At 35.3% G+C, this 12,104-nt stretch overlaps 2 protein-coding genes across 2 annotated transcripts; one reads left to right on the forward strand and one right to left on the reverse strand.

The window, feature by feature from the left end:
• Nucleotides 1–4,010: 4,010 nt before the first annotated feature.
• On the reverse strand, nt 4,011–7,215 carry LOC120417414 (2-oxoisovalerate dehydrogenase subunit beta, mitochondrial). Its single transcript, XM_039579457.2, has 3 exons — nt 7,081–7,215; nt 5,872–6,762; nt 4,011–4,502 (listed from the first exon to the last, which is right to left on the reverse strand). The coding sequence occupies exons 2-3, from the start codon at nt 6,754–6,756 to the stop codon at nt 4,275–4,277; spliced, it is 1,113 nt and encodes a 370-aa protein (XP_039435391.1). The 5' UTR covers nt 6,757–6,762; nt 7,081–7,215; the 3' UTR covers nt 4,011–4,274.
• LOC128093496 (uncharacterized) lies at nt 4,509–5,858 on the forward strand. Its single transcript, XM_052710481.1, has 3 exons — nt 4,509–4,737; nt 4,792–4,827; nt 4,884–5,858. The coding sequence occupies exons 1-3, from the start codon at nt 4,687–4,689 to the stop codon at nt 5,172–5,174; spliced, it is 378 nt and encodes a 125-aa protein (XP_052566441.1). The 5' UTR covers nt 4,509–4,686; the 3' UTR covers nt 5,175–5,858.
• Nucleotides 7,216–12,104: the final 4,889 nt, after the last annotated feature.

Below are 12,104 nucleotides of genomic sequence, written 5' to 3' on the forward strand. Positions count from 1 at the left end.
AACAAAAACCCTAAAATATAAAATAAAAGTTTTTTTTTAAGTACGTGTTTCGGAGATGTCATTTGATGTCTGCTTAAGTTGATGAGAGCAAAACATGAACAAAATTGGAAAAATTAGAAGAAACAAAATTTCAAAAATTTAGACATTGCAAAATTCAAATTAAAAATCCCAAAATTCTAATCGATTATATTTATATTTGTATTTTATTTTTCAATAAATTTACCGAATGTACAACATTTCTTGTATACATTGACTTAAGAGCGAGTCCACGAGCAAAGCATACCCATCTCGCATCGACCTCACCAATTTGCCTGAAATTTTCAGGGGTTGTTTGTACATATAAAACTAGCATCTGGACAAAATATGAGCACCCTAGGTCAACGGGAAGTGGGGCAAATCGGGACACAAAGTTTAAAGGTTCAAAAACGTCAAAAATCTTAAAAAGGCTATAACTTAGGCAAAATTCAATTAAGTTTTAAAATTCAAAATGCATCTGAAAGGGCTCAAAAAATGCAACAAAATGCAGGGTAGAACATCCCGATTGGTTAAATCTAAAGGGAGTTATTGGCATTTTTGTGAAAAAATAGCATAATTTTCAATCTCAAATAAAAATGTGTTCCATCCAGATATCAACTCGGTTCGACCTGCAGCTTGTAGGGGACATCTGGGACTACCATCTGAGACTGAGAACGCTTTGGGTAAGGCAGTTTAACATATTAAATAGACACTTTTACTTTTAGTGAAGTTTTTGGTTGTAAATTTTTGCTCGGGGGACCCCAAGATCCCATTTTCTGGTGATAATTTTATCATATTCGTGTTCCTGAGACAATTTCACAATAAAAACATGCATAAAAATGTTTATTTTGATCCATTTTAACCCTTTAAAAAATAAAAGTTAAAAAAATCTTCGATTCACATTTATTGAAAATCAAGCTCGTTTCCAAGGATACTAGATGACACCAGAAAAAAAGCAGCTTCATAATTTTTTTTAACTTTCATTTTTTAAAGGGTTAAAATGGATCAAAATAAACATTTTTATGCATGTTTTTATTGTGAAATTGTCTCAGGAACACGAATATGATAAAGTTATCACCAGAAAATGGGATCTAAGGGGTCCCCCGAGCAAAAATTTACAACCAAAAACTTCACTAAAAGTAAAAGTGTCTATTTAATATGTTAAACTGCCTTACCCAAAGCGTTCTTAGTCTCAGATGGTAGTCCCAGATGTCCCCTACAAGCTGCAGGTCGAACCGAGTTGATATCTGGATGGAACACTTTTTTATTTGAGTTTGAAAATTATGCTATTTTTTCACTAAAATGCCAATAACTCCCTTTAGATTTAACCAATTGGGATGCTCTACCCTGCATTTTGTTGCATTTTTTTAGCCCTTTCAGATGCATTTTGAATTTTGAAATTTAATTGAATTTTGCCTAAGTTATAGCCTTTTTAAGATTTTTGACGTTTTTGAACCTTTAAACTTTGTGTCCCGATTTGCCCCACTTCCCGTTGACCTAGAGTGCTCATATTTTGTCCAGATGCTAGTTTTATATGTACGAACAACCCCTGAAAATTTCAGGCAGATTGGTGAGGTCCAAACGACGTCCCATACAAAGGGGTATGCCCTGTTCGTGGACTCGCTCTTAAATGATAAGGACCTTATGTTTCATTAAAACTAAAAACTAACAACTAAATTAAAAACTAAAACGAAATAAACTAAAGAAATAAAAATGTCGATAATACGACAAATTACTTTGTATATTTTTTTAATGCGTTTTTCGGAGATTTTTGTTCGTCTGCTTTTATTGGTGAAATGAACAAAAATAAAAAAAATAAAAAAATATTAGATTACTTACAGGGTTGTTACGGAGAATTCGGAAAAAAAATCCGCATACAACAAAAAAAAACAAACATACAACAATGTTTAATTTTGTTTATTAGAAAAAAGAGAGTACTTGAGAACAAAATTAAACTCGTTTTATGTTGGAGGGCTCCGTCCGAGGCTCCGTTAGAAGGAACGCAAAACTCACAAACGTTTTAATATCAATAAAAATAATTGAAAATCCAGAATAGCCTCATGAGGCCGAATCTTAGAACGCTGAATCTTGAAAATCCGAAAATTAAATGGACAATTTTTTTTTCTACTGGGATGAACTAAACCAGAGGAAAAAGCCATAACAATAATGTAGTAATCAATAAAAGAAATTTCGGAAACTGAATCAAAAAAATAAAAATAAAAAAAAATAAAATTCATTTTTTTACAAAAAGCATAAATGAAATAAAAAAACTAATTCATAAATCTAAGGATTCGAAAATTTATGTACAGTTCGTACTCGATGATCCTTGCCAAAGTGTCACTAAGAAAAATCGAAGCACGAAATTTGTAATATTTTCTTCTCTAAATTTCTCTAACCTAAAATATAACTCTAAAAATGTTCCAAAGTTATCAGATTTTCTGTAATCTAAGATGGTGACAAAACTGGTAAGAATCAAGATATAAAAATTCTGCAGTTCTTTATTGTGTGAAAAGTCTTGAATTTAACAACAATACCGTTCTTTTTTTAAAGGTCCAGAAATTAAGAATTTGGGAATTTAGGAATTTAAAAATTGAAGACTTGAAGAATTGGTAAATTGAATATTTTAAGAATTTGAGAATTTATAAATTTAAATTCAATTTTGTGTGTGTAACAACATCAAGAAATCAAAGTTTTTGCACTAAACGAAAAAAAAAAAACAAATTATCCTTATTCCTGATAATATTTTTCTTTATAACTTGAACGTAATACTATCTCTTTCAATTAATTTATTTATCAAAAATGCCATCCGCGCCTGAGTAAAATTAGCCATCTAATCCGCGCTATCCGCGCGAAACGCGCCGTCCGTAACAACCCTGTTACTAAAATTAATTCATTTTGAAATTCAAATAAAAAAAATAAATTTGTAGTTTCTTGATTTTTTGTATTTTGCTTATACTTGTACCCAAAAAAGTATAGAACGATTTTTCCCGTTTCGCATTTTTTTCGGTTTTCGAGCGCGGCGCGTCAGAAACCCCAAATTTTATTTTTCCACTATCTTACGATAAATTTCCCGAGGAATCCACTAAACATATTTTCAGAGGTAGGCTCTTTGGACTAGAGACGTCAAAACGCTATTTTAAGTTTTCATACAACTTTTTCAAATGTTAGGCTAGATTTTTAAAACTCTAGCCAATTTTTCCTTAAAGGTTCAACAAATCACCTTAAATTTACGTCCAAGAAAGCTAAAATTCGTTGAAATGGCGCAGGGTTATATTATTTTTCTAAAAATGCATGAAAATCGACGAATTTGAGCCCGATCTGAACAGTTTTTCTTTGGTTTGTGCTTTTTTCAAATGGAACTATAATACCTCTTTTCGTTCGGAACTAGGTAGAACACCTAAAACTTGAGATCCGAGGTACCCAATAAACATCTGGAAAAATTCCGGTAATTTTTTTCTAGATGCAATTCTGAATTATTTCAAACATAAAGCGTTAAATTGGGACATTTCTATCGAAAATAACAACGAAAAAGTTGACTGCTTCTGATGTTAGTTAGATTAATTATAAAAAAAAAACTCTTTTTGAAAATTTTACAAGAATTTCAATAAAAACGAGCACTCAAAAACAAAAATTAAAGTTGAATTTGCATGAAAAATTGATTTTGAGGAGATTAGGAATTAGGAAGCAAAATGTTCGTTTAAAATATTGAAGCAACTGTAGAAAATGGTTTTATGAAAAACTCAGTCGGAAAGAGGAATGTCCCGTTACACTATATCTTTATTTTGTCGACTCAAACTTTCTGATTTTCAGTGTTTCCTGAGAAATTTAATGTACTTTCCGAATTTGTAAAAATATTACTAGCTTCTCTCATATATATTGAAGTTATAAGCAAAAATCAAACCATTTTGTAATACTTTTTGCATATTTTTTTTAAATTTAGACTAGAAATTCGATTGTTTTCAAGAATTGTCATCAAAAACAAATCTAGAACACACTTTGCTATTAAAACATTAAAGGCACTTTAATTTTTCATTGGAGAATCTTAATCGCAGACTTGTGACCATCTTTCTGATATGTAAAGGGCTTTGTATTAAATGCTGTTCGTCTGTACGTTAATCAACGTAAAACTATACTTAACTGTAATAAATGCATCATGTTTCTCGTTTATCATTTCGTTCAATTTTAGAGTGACTTTGCTCACTTCATCTAGCAGCAACAACTACACACCGTGGAAGACCTTGGATGCCGTTTTGCCTGGTTCAGTAATCGATGAGCTTCTTCACGCCGGCCAGACAGCGGAACTTGTCCGGGATGTAGAACGGCTCGAACACGTGCGGGAAGGGCGTGTCCCAGCCGGTGACGCGTGCTACCGGCGCCTCGAGATGGAGGAAGCACTCCTCCTGGATGGTCGCTGCCAGCTCGGCGCCAAATCCGCTCGTGAGGGGTGCCTCGTGGGCGATCAGCACGCGGCCCGTCTTTTTCGCCGACTGTTGGTGAGTGTGGGGGAGCATGGTTAGAACCGCGGAAGGTCAACGATATTTGTGCTTGTTTGAAATAAGTGCATTCGAATGTACTTATGAAGTTTGAGGTCAAACTTGAGGACCACTTAAGATTTGGATAGGTATAAAAAGGTTCTAGTTGGCAAAATTGTTAAAAGTGAAACTTTCGAAAATGAATAAGTTGTTCCTGATCATAAGCATTGCAGTTGCAGTTTGCGCTAAAGTAAGTTTTATGAAATTATAGTTTAGCTGATTTTTATTAAACTTTAATTCACAGCCCACCGCCAAATCTTCCGTTTTTGAGTGTCTGGATGTAAGTAATTTCGTTATTTTTTTACAAAAAGGTGAGTAAATAATTATAAATTTCAGAAGTTGCAATCAAACCTGGAAAAGCTAGATTTGACCAATTTTGGTGATTTAGCTGAAAATATAGTGAAAACACTGACAGCTTTGGCAGACCACTATCAGCGATGTAAGGAAATCCCACGTGACGATCCTCCCACAATTCTGCAGCAGATGCTTATAAGTGGATGTGAAAGCAGCTGGAATGCAAGCGTGGCCACCGAGTTGGGCCGAATTGGGTTGGAGATTCAGGTCCGCGTGCACACGGCGGTAGATTTAGTTGGCCAGTTTTCCATGTGTACAGGGATTAAATTTTGATGTTTTGTATCAAATTAATTTTAACCCTCTACTGCCCAAATTTTTTTTTCGAAAATATTTATTTTTCCCGTGTTCAGGAGGTCATTTTGAGCAACTTTTGTTCTACAAAAAACTTTACTTCTCTTGTTTTATGTTTTTCTTGTTTCATTTTTAGTATTTTAATTTGCATTTATCTTGTTAAGTTTATGATTGTTTTTGGTAGTATTTGGCCTACTCTACCACCTAATATAATTACATTTCGCCTATCTAATTTTTTCATGTTTTTACAGTCACTTTTTCAATTTTTTGCATGTTTTTCACATTTTCTACTATAGAATCGCACCATCATCATTTAAATTGCAAAAAAATGCGTAGAGGCATAGTCTGGGACACTACAAAAATTACTGCATACTTCTTTTTACTGAAAATATAGGAAATGTTAGTAAAAAACACAGCCAAAGTTGACCCCTAAAAAAATGACATTTTTAAAAACATTGGCATAGTCACATAAAACAAGTTAAACTTCCAACCCTGAAAATTTCTAAAATTTTAAGAGTTCTTCTTTCCAATGCTTTTTAAGGATCAAAAATCGGTTGGAAGTTTGATTTTTGGCGATTTTTTAGATCGAAGCCCGTCTAAAGGCGGGGTTAGGTTGTAGAGGGTTAAAAAAACGAGCACGAATAAATTAGATTATTTAAACACAAGTTTTTATACTCACACTACAAATGGTGTCCTTGTCCCACGGCAGAATCGACACCAGGTCAATCACCTCACAGTTCACGCCGTACTGCTTCTTGGCCATATCGGCAACCTCCGACAGCACGTGAATCTGCGTACCCCATCCGATCAACGTGACGTCGCTGCCGGTTCTCAGGATGTCCGCCTTGCCCAGCGGAGACTCAAAGGCGGCCACCGGAACCTCCTCCACCGCCGCTCGGTACAGCGTTTTAGGCTCAAACACGATGCAAGGATCTTTCTCCTTGATGCAAGCCAGCAGCAATCCCTTTGCCTTGTTGGGACCGCGCGGAACGACCACCTTTAAGCCGGGTGTGTGCGCAAAGTACGCCTCCGGAGATTGCGAGTGATAGCAAGCACCATGTCCAACGGCGCCGCACGGTGCGCGGAACGTTAGCGACCCACAATCGAACAGATTTCCGCTGCGGTACCGATACTTGGCCGCTTCATTGACAATCTGATCGAACGCCGGAAAAATGTAATCGGCAAACTGCATCTCGGCGATGGCCGTCGCACCCGTGTTGGCCACCCCGATCGCAAACCCAGCAATGCCTTGCTCGCACAACGGAGTGTTAAACACCCGATCCTTTCCGTACTTCTTCTGCAGGCCCATGGAGCATCGGAAAACCCCTCCAAAAGCAACGTCCTCACCAAACACCAGCGCCGAAGTGTCTCGCTCCATGGCGATGTCCATCGCGTTGTTAATGGCCTGGAACATGTTCATCTTCTGGGTTGGCCCCTCGACCGGAGCCTTCGCATCCGGGCTGTACACAAAGTGGGACGAGGCACGTGAAACCACCAGCTGGGTCGTCGAACTCTTCTTCAGAGCAGCCGCCGTGGCGCCACTCGCCAACTTGAGAAGACTCATGATGATCTGAACGAGAAAAAGAAAAACAAACGGATTTCCGGTTAGTCAAGTCCCCCCGTCTTGGCACCGATCAATCGGAAATTGGCAACGAGCTCAACCAGCGCCAGACTGTTGAATCACACACCGCGAGAGATTAGTGTTATGTAATTAAGGTTGGCAACTTTCCCGCAAACGTGTCGTCAAGCGCGACAATAAACAAAGAATTTTGCCTCGCGTTCCAAACAAAACTCGCAAGCTAATCGGGAATGCAGTTGGAAATGCGATCCCGCCAACGAGGGGGGCAAGCAAAAGGTTCGGAATTAGAATTTTTAATCGGAAATTTACCTCGCTAAATTAGGCTGACTGACGACGACGCACTTGTTTTTGTTGACGAAACGCGCGAGTTGTACCCACCTTGTTATCAGGCGTGTGTGTGTTTTGCGAATTTGACAGCAATCGGTGGGTGCAAGTGGATTTAGCATAAAAGCTATAAAGGATAATGGCATATCTACAATCACTTAGCTTAGAATGTAAAAGAAAACGTCCAAAACTTCAAAATTTGGAATGTTAAGAACATCAAAATTCCAAAATTTAATGATGATTTGATTTTTTTTAAAGAAATTGTAATTAAAATTTTTAAAAACAATGAATCAAAACGTATGAATTCAAGAATTGGGTACTATAGCCCTATGTAATTTTTTATGTACAACGGTAAAAAACACGGTTAAAAACCATTTCTGATCACTTAAATGCAAAAAAAAATTGACAAGACAATTTTTTTTCCATGGATCAACTATGGTCTCCTTGGAACGAGCTGTCAAGTAGGACCGAGAGTAGGACCTTTTCTGTCAAGAAGGACCGTGAAGTTAATTTTTTTAAATTCAATTAAAAATCCATTTTAAATCCTTTGCGGTCGTTCAAAGGAACATTTTACTCAGAAAAATAAGCTTTATCGTTATGAGCAATAATATCACAAATTTAAACTTCATTTTAGGACCCAATTTAAAAAAAAATAATACAAGAATGTTAAAACTTTAGAATTTTATAGTTTTAGATTTTTTTAAATATTAGAATTTTTGTTTTTCGATTTGTTTTTTTTTTCTTGTAGTTTTTCAATAATTATTTTGAAATTTGCAGTTGAAATTTTGTATTTCTATTTTTTTTAAACATACGTAAGGGCAAGCCTTTTATCGTATACAGAGACATAAATAAGTTCGAAACAACAAACAAAACAAAAAACTTAAAACTAACTAAAAATTAGGGGAGAGTACATCAAATGATCATTGTATGAACAAAGAGAAATAACTTCACCTAAAATTATGTTTTTTTTTAGCATTTTGATTTTTGAATATTGTATCTCTTTATATTTTTAAGAACCTCAAGCGCGCGCACCGTCACACGCTCTCAAACCGAACTGTCAACTTTTCTTGGGAGAGTCACGAAAAGAATGTGCAACTTTCTTGACCGCATCTGCCCATTTGATAGTTTCTTGACCGGTTCCTTCTGAAATGCGTATACCGCTTTAGGGTCAATACGCACCTCCCAAGAAAAGGGATTTAAACGGTATATGCACTTCGGAAGGAATAGAGACCCTAAATTAGGAGACTGATTGATGTGATTTTGACGTATCCAAACAGACACGGGTTTGACGTATCCAAACGAGCATTTGCCTTTACGCCCAGCAAAACTTGGCAGTGTTGGTAAGCCCAAAACATACGTTGCCAGATCGATTTTGCAATGTCTGGCCAGTCTCCCTATCTAGGGTCTCTAGGATGGAACCGGTCAAGGGAAATTTTAAATGGGCAGCAGCGGCAGAGTAAACAAGCCAGAGAGGATGAAGGAAAGCCCCAAGAAATCGCTCCCTCTCCTTTGTTCTGCTATTCGTAAAGCTGTTTCTTGACCCCTTTACTTTGGAACTGCGTATTTTCCCTCAACAGAAAAGGCGAGAGTGGAAATCGTTCGTTTCGATTTATTGCCAGAGCGACAATATTGTGTGGTCTAAGATGCGATCAGCATTAGCTGCAACCTTTGGATAATTGAATTTTGAATAATCTAATCTCCGAATAATCAAGTACTGTATTTTTAGAGGTTAAGATTTTTTGATTTGAATATTAATGTTTACAATTTAGAATTTTTGAATGCATGAATTTTGAAATTTTTAAGTTTTTATAATTTCAAATAATTAAATTTTTAGATTTCAAAAATTTGTATTTAGGACCTTTAGAATCTCAGAATTTTATAATATTTTAGAATGCCATGACATATGTCGGTAAAAAGTTTGGTGGGGATTGACACTTCTTCGATAGCTTCTTCGCCAAATGGCAGCGTGACATGTGCCATTAAATTTATGCGATGAATTGTTTCCAAAAAATCCACCAATATTGTAAGTTTAACAATACGGCTAAGGAGCCCCATAGCTTATAGGACCTTATAGGACCTTTTTAAGGTTCTGATAGGCATCATTCCCGATCGGCCATTTAGCGGTCATGTTTGTTTTAGAAAAACATTCAAATCTTGATTCAGAATGTTACAATCAAAAAATGCTTTTCTCAGTGTTGTTTGTAAAAGCATTTTACATATAGTGATTATATTTTCATTTCAATTTACTATTTCTGGACACTGAATTCAGAACCACCCAGTTAACTCAATCCGAATTCTGAAACGGAATCTAATTAGAATCGTATACAAATTCCGTTTCAAACGCAACAACCGGTTCCGTGTTCGAACCGGTTGTTGCGTTTGAAACGGAATTTGTATACGATTCTAATTAGATTCCGTTTCAGAATTCGGGTTGATTTGACTGGGCATCATTGACAGTAATTGGGTCCTTAAATGAAGCTTAGATTGCTGATATTATTGTTTACAGCGATAAAGCTTATTTTTCTGAGTACAATGACCCTTTGAACGACCACGAAGAGTTTAAAATGGATTTTTAAATCAATTTTGAAAAATTAACCTCGCGTTCCTTCTTGACAGAAAAGGTCCTACTTGACAGCTCGTTCCAAGGGGACCATAGTTGATCCATCGAAAAATTGTTGTCTTGTCAAAAAAAAATTTTGCATTAAAATGAAAAAAAGTGATCAGAAATGGTTTTTTATCGTGTTTTTTACCGTTGTACATAAAAATTGACATAGGGCTTTAGTACCCAATTGCCCCAAAAGTGAAAGACGTCTTTCACCATCTACAACCTTAAAACAAATTCTCTAGATTTGCGCAAATGGTGAAAATTTGACGTTTATAGCATCTATTCCAAACCCCCTCGTTTTGACGGGATTCCGTGACGTTTGATTTTTCTCTCTCCTCTGTTCTCTCCTCCTTCTCGATGCGGTGGGGTGTAAAGAGAGAAATCGAGCCAAACATTTCATTAGGGCACAAAACCAAAACGTAAACATTCGGGATTATTCCACTATTCCACTCATTAGTACACTCCCTACATGCCCTCCAAGAATCAGATTGATAGCAAACAATTTACCATTGAAAAAATCAAAAACACAAAAGGGCACATAACAATTTTCACTCCAAACCCAAAATAAAAGTTCAAATGTGCCCTTTTGTTTTTCGTTAGTTTTTCGTAGTTATGGAACTTTTTGTGTTATAAACTGAACTTTTCATACATTCTTATCACTAATTCACTTCAAAGCAAAGTTTGTTTTACTTTTCACCAAGCATTTCTGCAGAAAAAAAAACTTCATCGAAATACACTATTTAATACGGTCCCGCGGATGCTGTTCAGTACACTTTTGTAGAATTTTTATGTTTTACATACCTTATCTACACCATTCAATCACAAAACTTCACCAATTATCAAAATTTCCACTGAATTCCTCATTATTTCTAACTAAACAAAAGGGCCCATAAACATCATTCAAAACAACAATCCGGTGACAGCGCTTTAGTGCCCTTTTAGTTCTCTTCGAAATTGCATTTAGAAAGGGCCCATTATGAACAGCAGTTGGAAAGCTAAAAGGGCCTAATAACGAGATTTTTTTAAATTATGAGTTTTATTGCGAAAATCAACATAAATTAAGAAGCAGTAAAGCAAAGTTGAGGATAATGATGTGTTTTATCGAATCATCAGTAAAAATACCATCAGTCAAGCTTATTTCTAGAGTAAATTTTCAAAAGGTCCTATGCGACAAAAGTAAACAAACTGAGTTATTTATTGCATTACATTCTGCAAGCTGGAAACTACACTCACCGCTGATCCAATTTCTTCAAAGCCTTTTATTTTTAAAGTTATTGATAAAATACAAAACAACCTAAAAGCATTCTTAATAAATTCTACACCAAATAAATATAGGTCGTTTTACCACACGGGAGTCCTATGTGCAATCGAGTGAAACGTGCACATAGAACCGTAGCAAATCAACCTATGGAACATTAATATAATTTTTTAATGCTGATGCACATACGCTCATATCAAAATGACCTATGTACATGTTTATTGAGTTTATTTGAAAATATGTGAGCAATTCTCTGAGATTTCGGTCATTCGATTTTTTTTGTATTTTTTATTCCGGCTGAAACTTTTTTGGTGCCTTCGGTATGCCCAAAGAAGCCATTTTGCATCATTAGTTTGTCCATATAATTTTCCATACAAATTTTGCAGCTGTCCATACAAAAATGATATGTAAAAATTCAAAAATCTGTATCTTTTGAAGGAATTTTTTGATCGATTTGGTGTCTTCGGCAAAGTTGTAGGTATGGATATGGACTACACTGAAAAAAAATGATACACGGTAAAAAAATTTTTGGTGATTTTTAATTTAACTTTTTGTCACTAAAACTTGATTTGCAAAAAAACACTATTTTTATTTTTTTTTATTTTTTGATATGTTTTAGAGGACATAAAATGCCAACTTTTCAGAAATTTCCAGAATGGGCAAAAAATCTTTGACCGAGTTATGATTTTTTGAATCAATGCAGATTTTTTCAAAAAATCGAAATATTGGTCGCAAAAAATTTTCAACTTCATTTTTCGATGTAAAATTGAATTTTCAATCAAAAAGTACTTTAGTGAATTTTTGATAAAGTGCACCGTTTTCAAGTTATAACCATTTTTAGGTAACTTTTTTGAAAATAGTCGCAGTTTTTCATTTTTTAAAAATAGTGCCCATGTTTGCCCACTATTGAAAAAAATATTTTTGAACAGCTGAGAAAATTCTCTATATTTTGCTTTTTGGGACTTTGCTGATACGACCCTTAGTTGCTGAGATATTGCCATGCAAAGGTTAAAAAACAGGAAAATTGAAGTTTTCTAAGTCTCACCCAAACAACCCACCATTTTCTAATGTCGATATCTCAGCAACTATAGGTCCGATTTACATTGTTAAAACATGAAACATTCGTGAAATTTTCCGATCTTTTCG

Source organism: Culex pipiens, chromosome 3 (genome assembly GCF_016801865.2).
Source record: "Culex pipiens pallens isolate TS chromosome 3, TS_CPP_V2, whole genome shotgun sequence".
Taxonomy (NCBI): Eukaryota; Metazoa; Arthropoda; class Insecta; order Diptera; family Culicidae; genus Culex; species Culex pipiens.

Excerpts from the sequence above, each read along its gene's own strand:
- LOC120417414 (XM_039579457.2), bottom strand. The coding sequence starts at position 6,756 with ATGAGTCTTCTCAAGTTGGCGAGTGGCGCCACGGCGGCTGCTCTGAAG. Across the intron at positions 4,503-5,871 it reads ACAAGGACACCATTTGTAGT|TCGGCGAAAAAGACGGGCCG; the intron begins GTGAGTATAAAA and ends ACTCACCAACAG.
- LOC128093496 (XM_052710481.1), top strand. The coding sequence starts at position 4,687 with ATGAATAAGTTGTTCCTGATCATAAGCATTGCAGTTGCAGTTTGCGCT. Across the intron at positions 4,738-4,791 it reads CAGTTGCAGTTTGCGCTAAA|CCCACCGCCAAATCTTCCGT; the intron begins GTAAGTTTTATG and ends TTTAATTCACAG. Across the intron at positions 4,828-4,883 it reads CCGTTTTTGAGTGTCTGGAT|AAGTTGCAATCAAACCTGGA; the intron begins GTAAGTAATTTC and ends TATAAATTTCAG.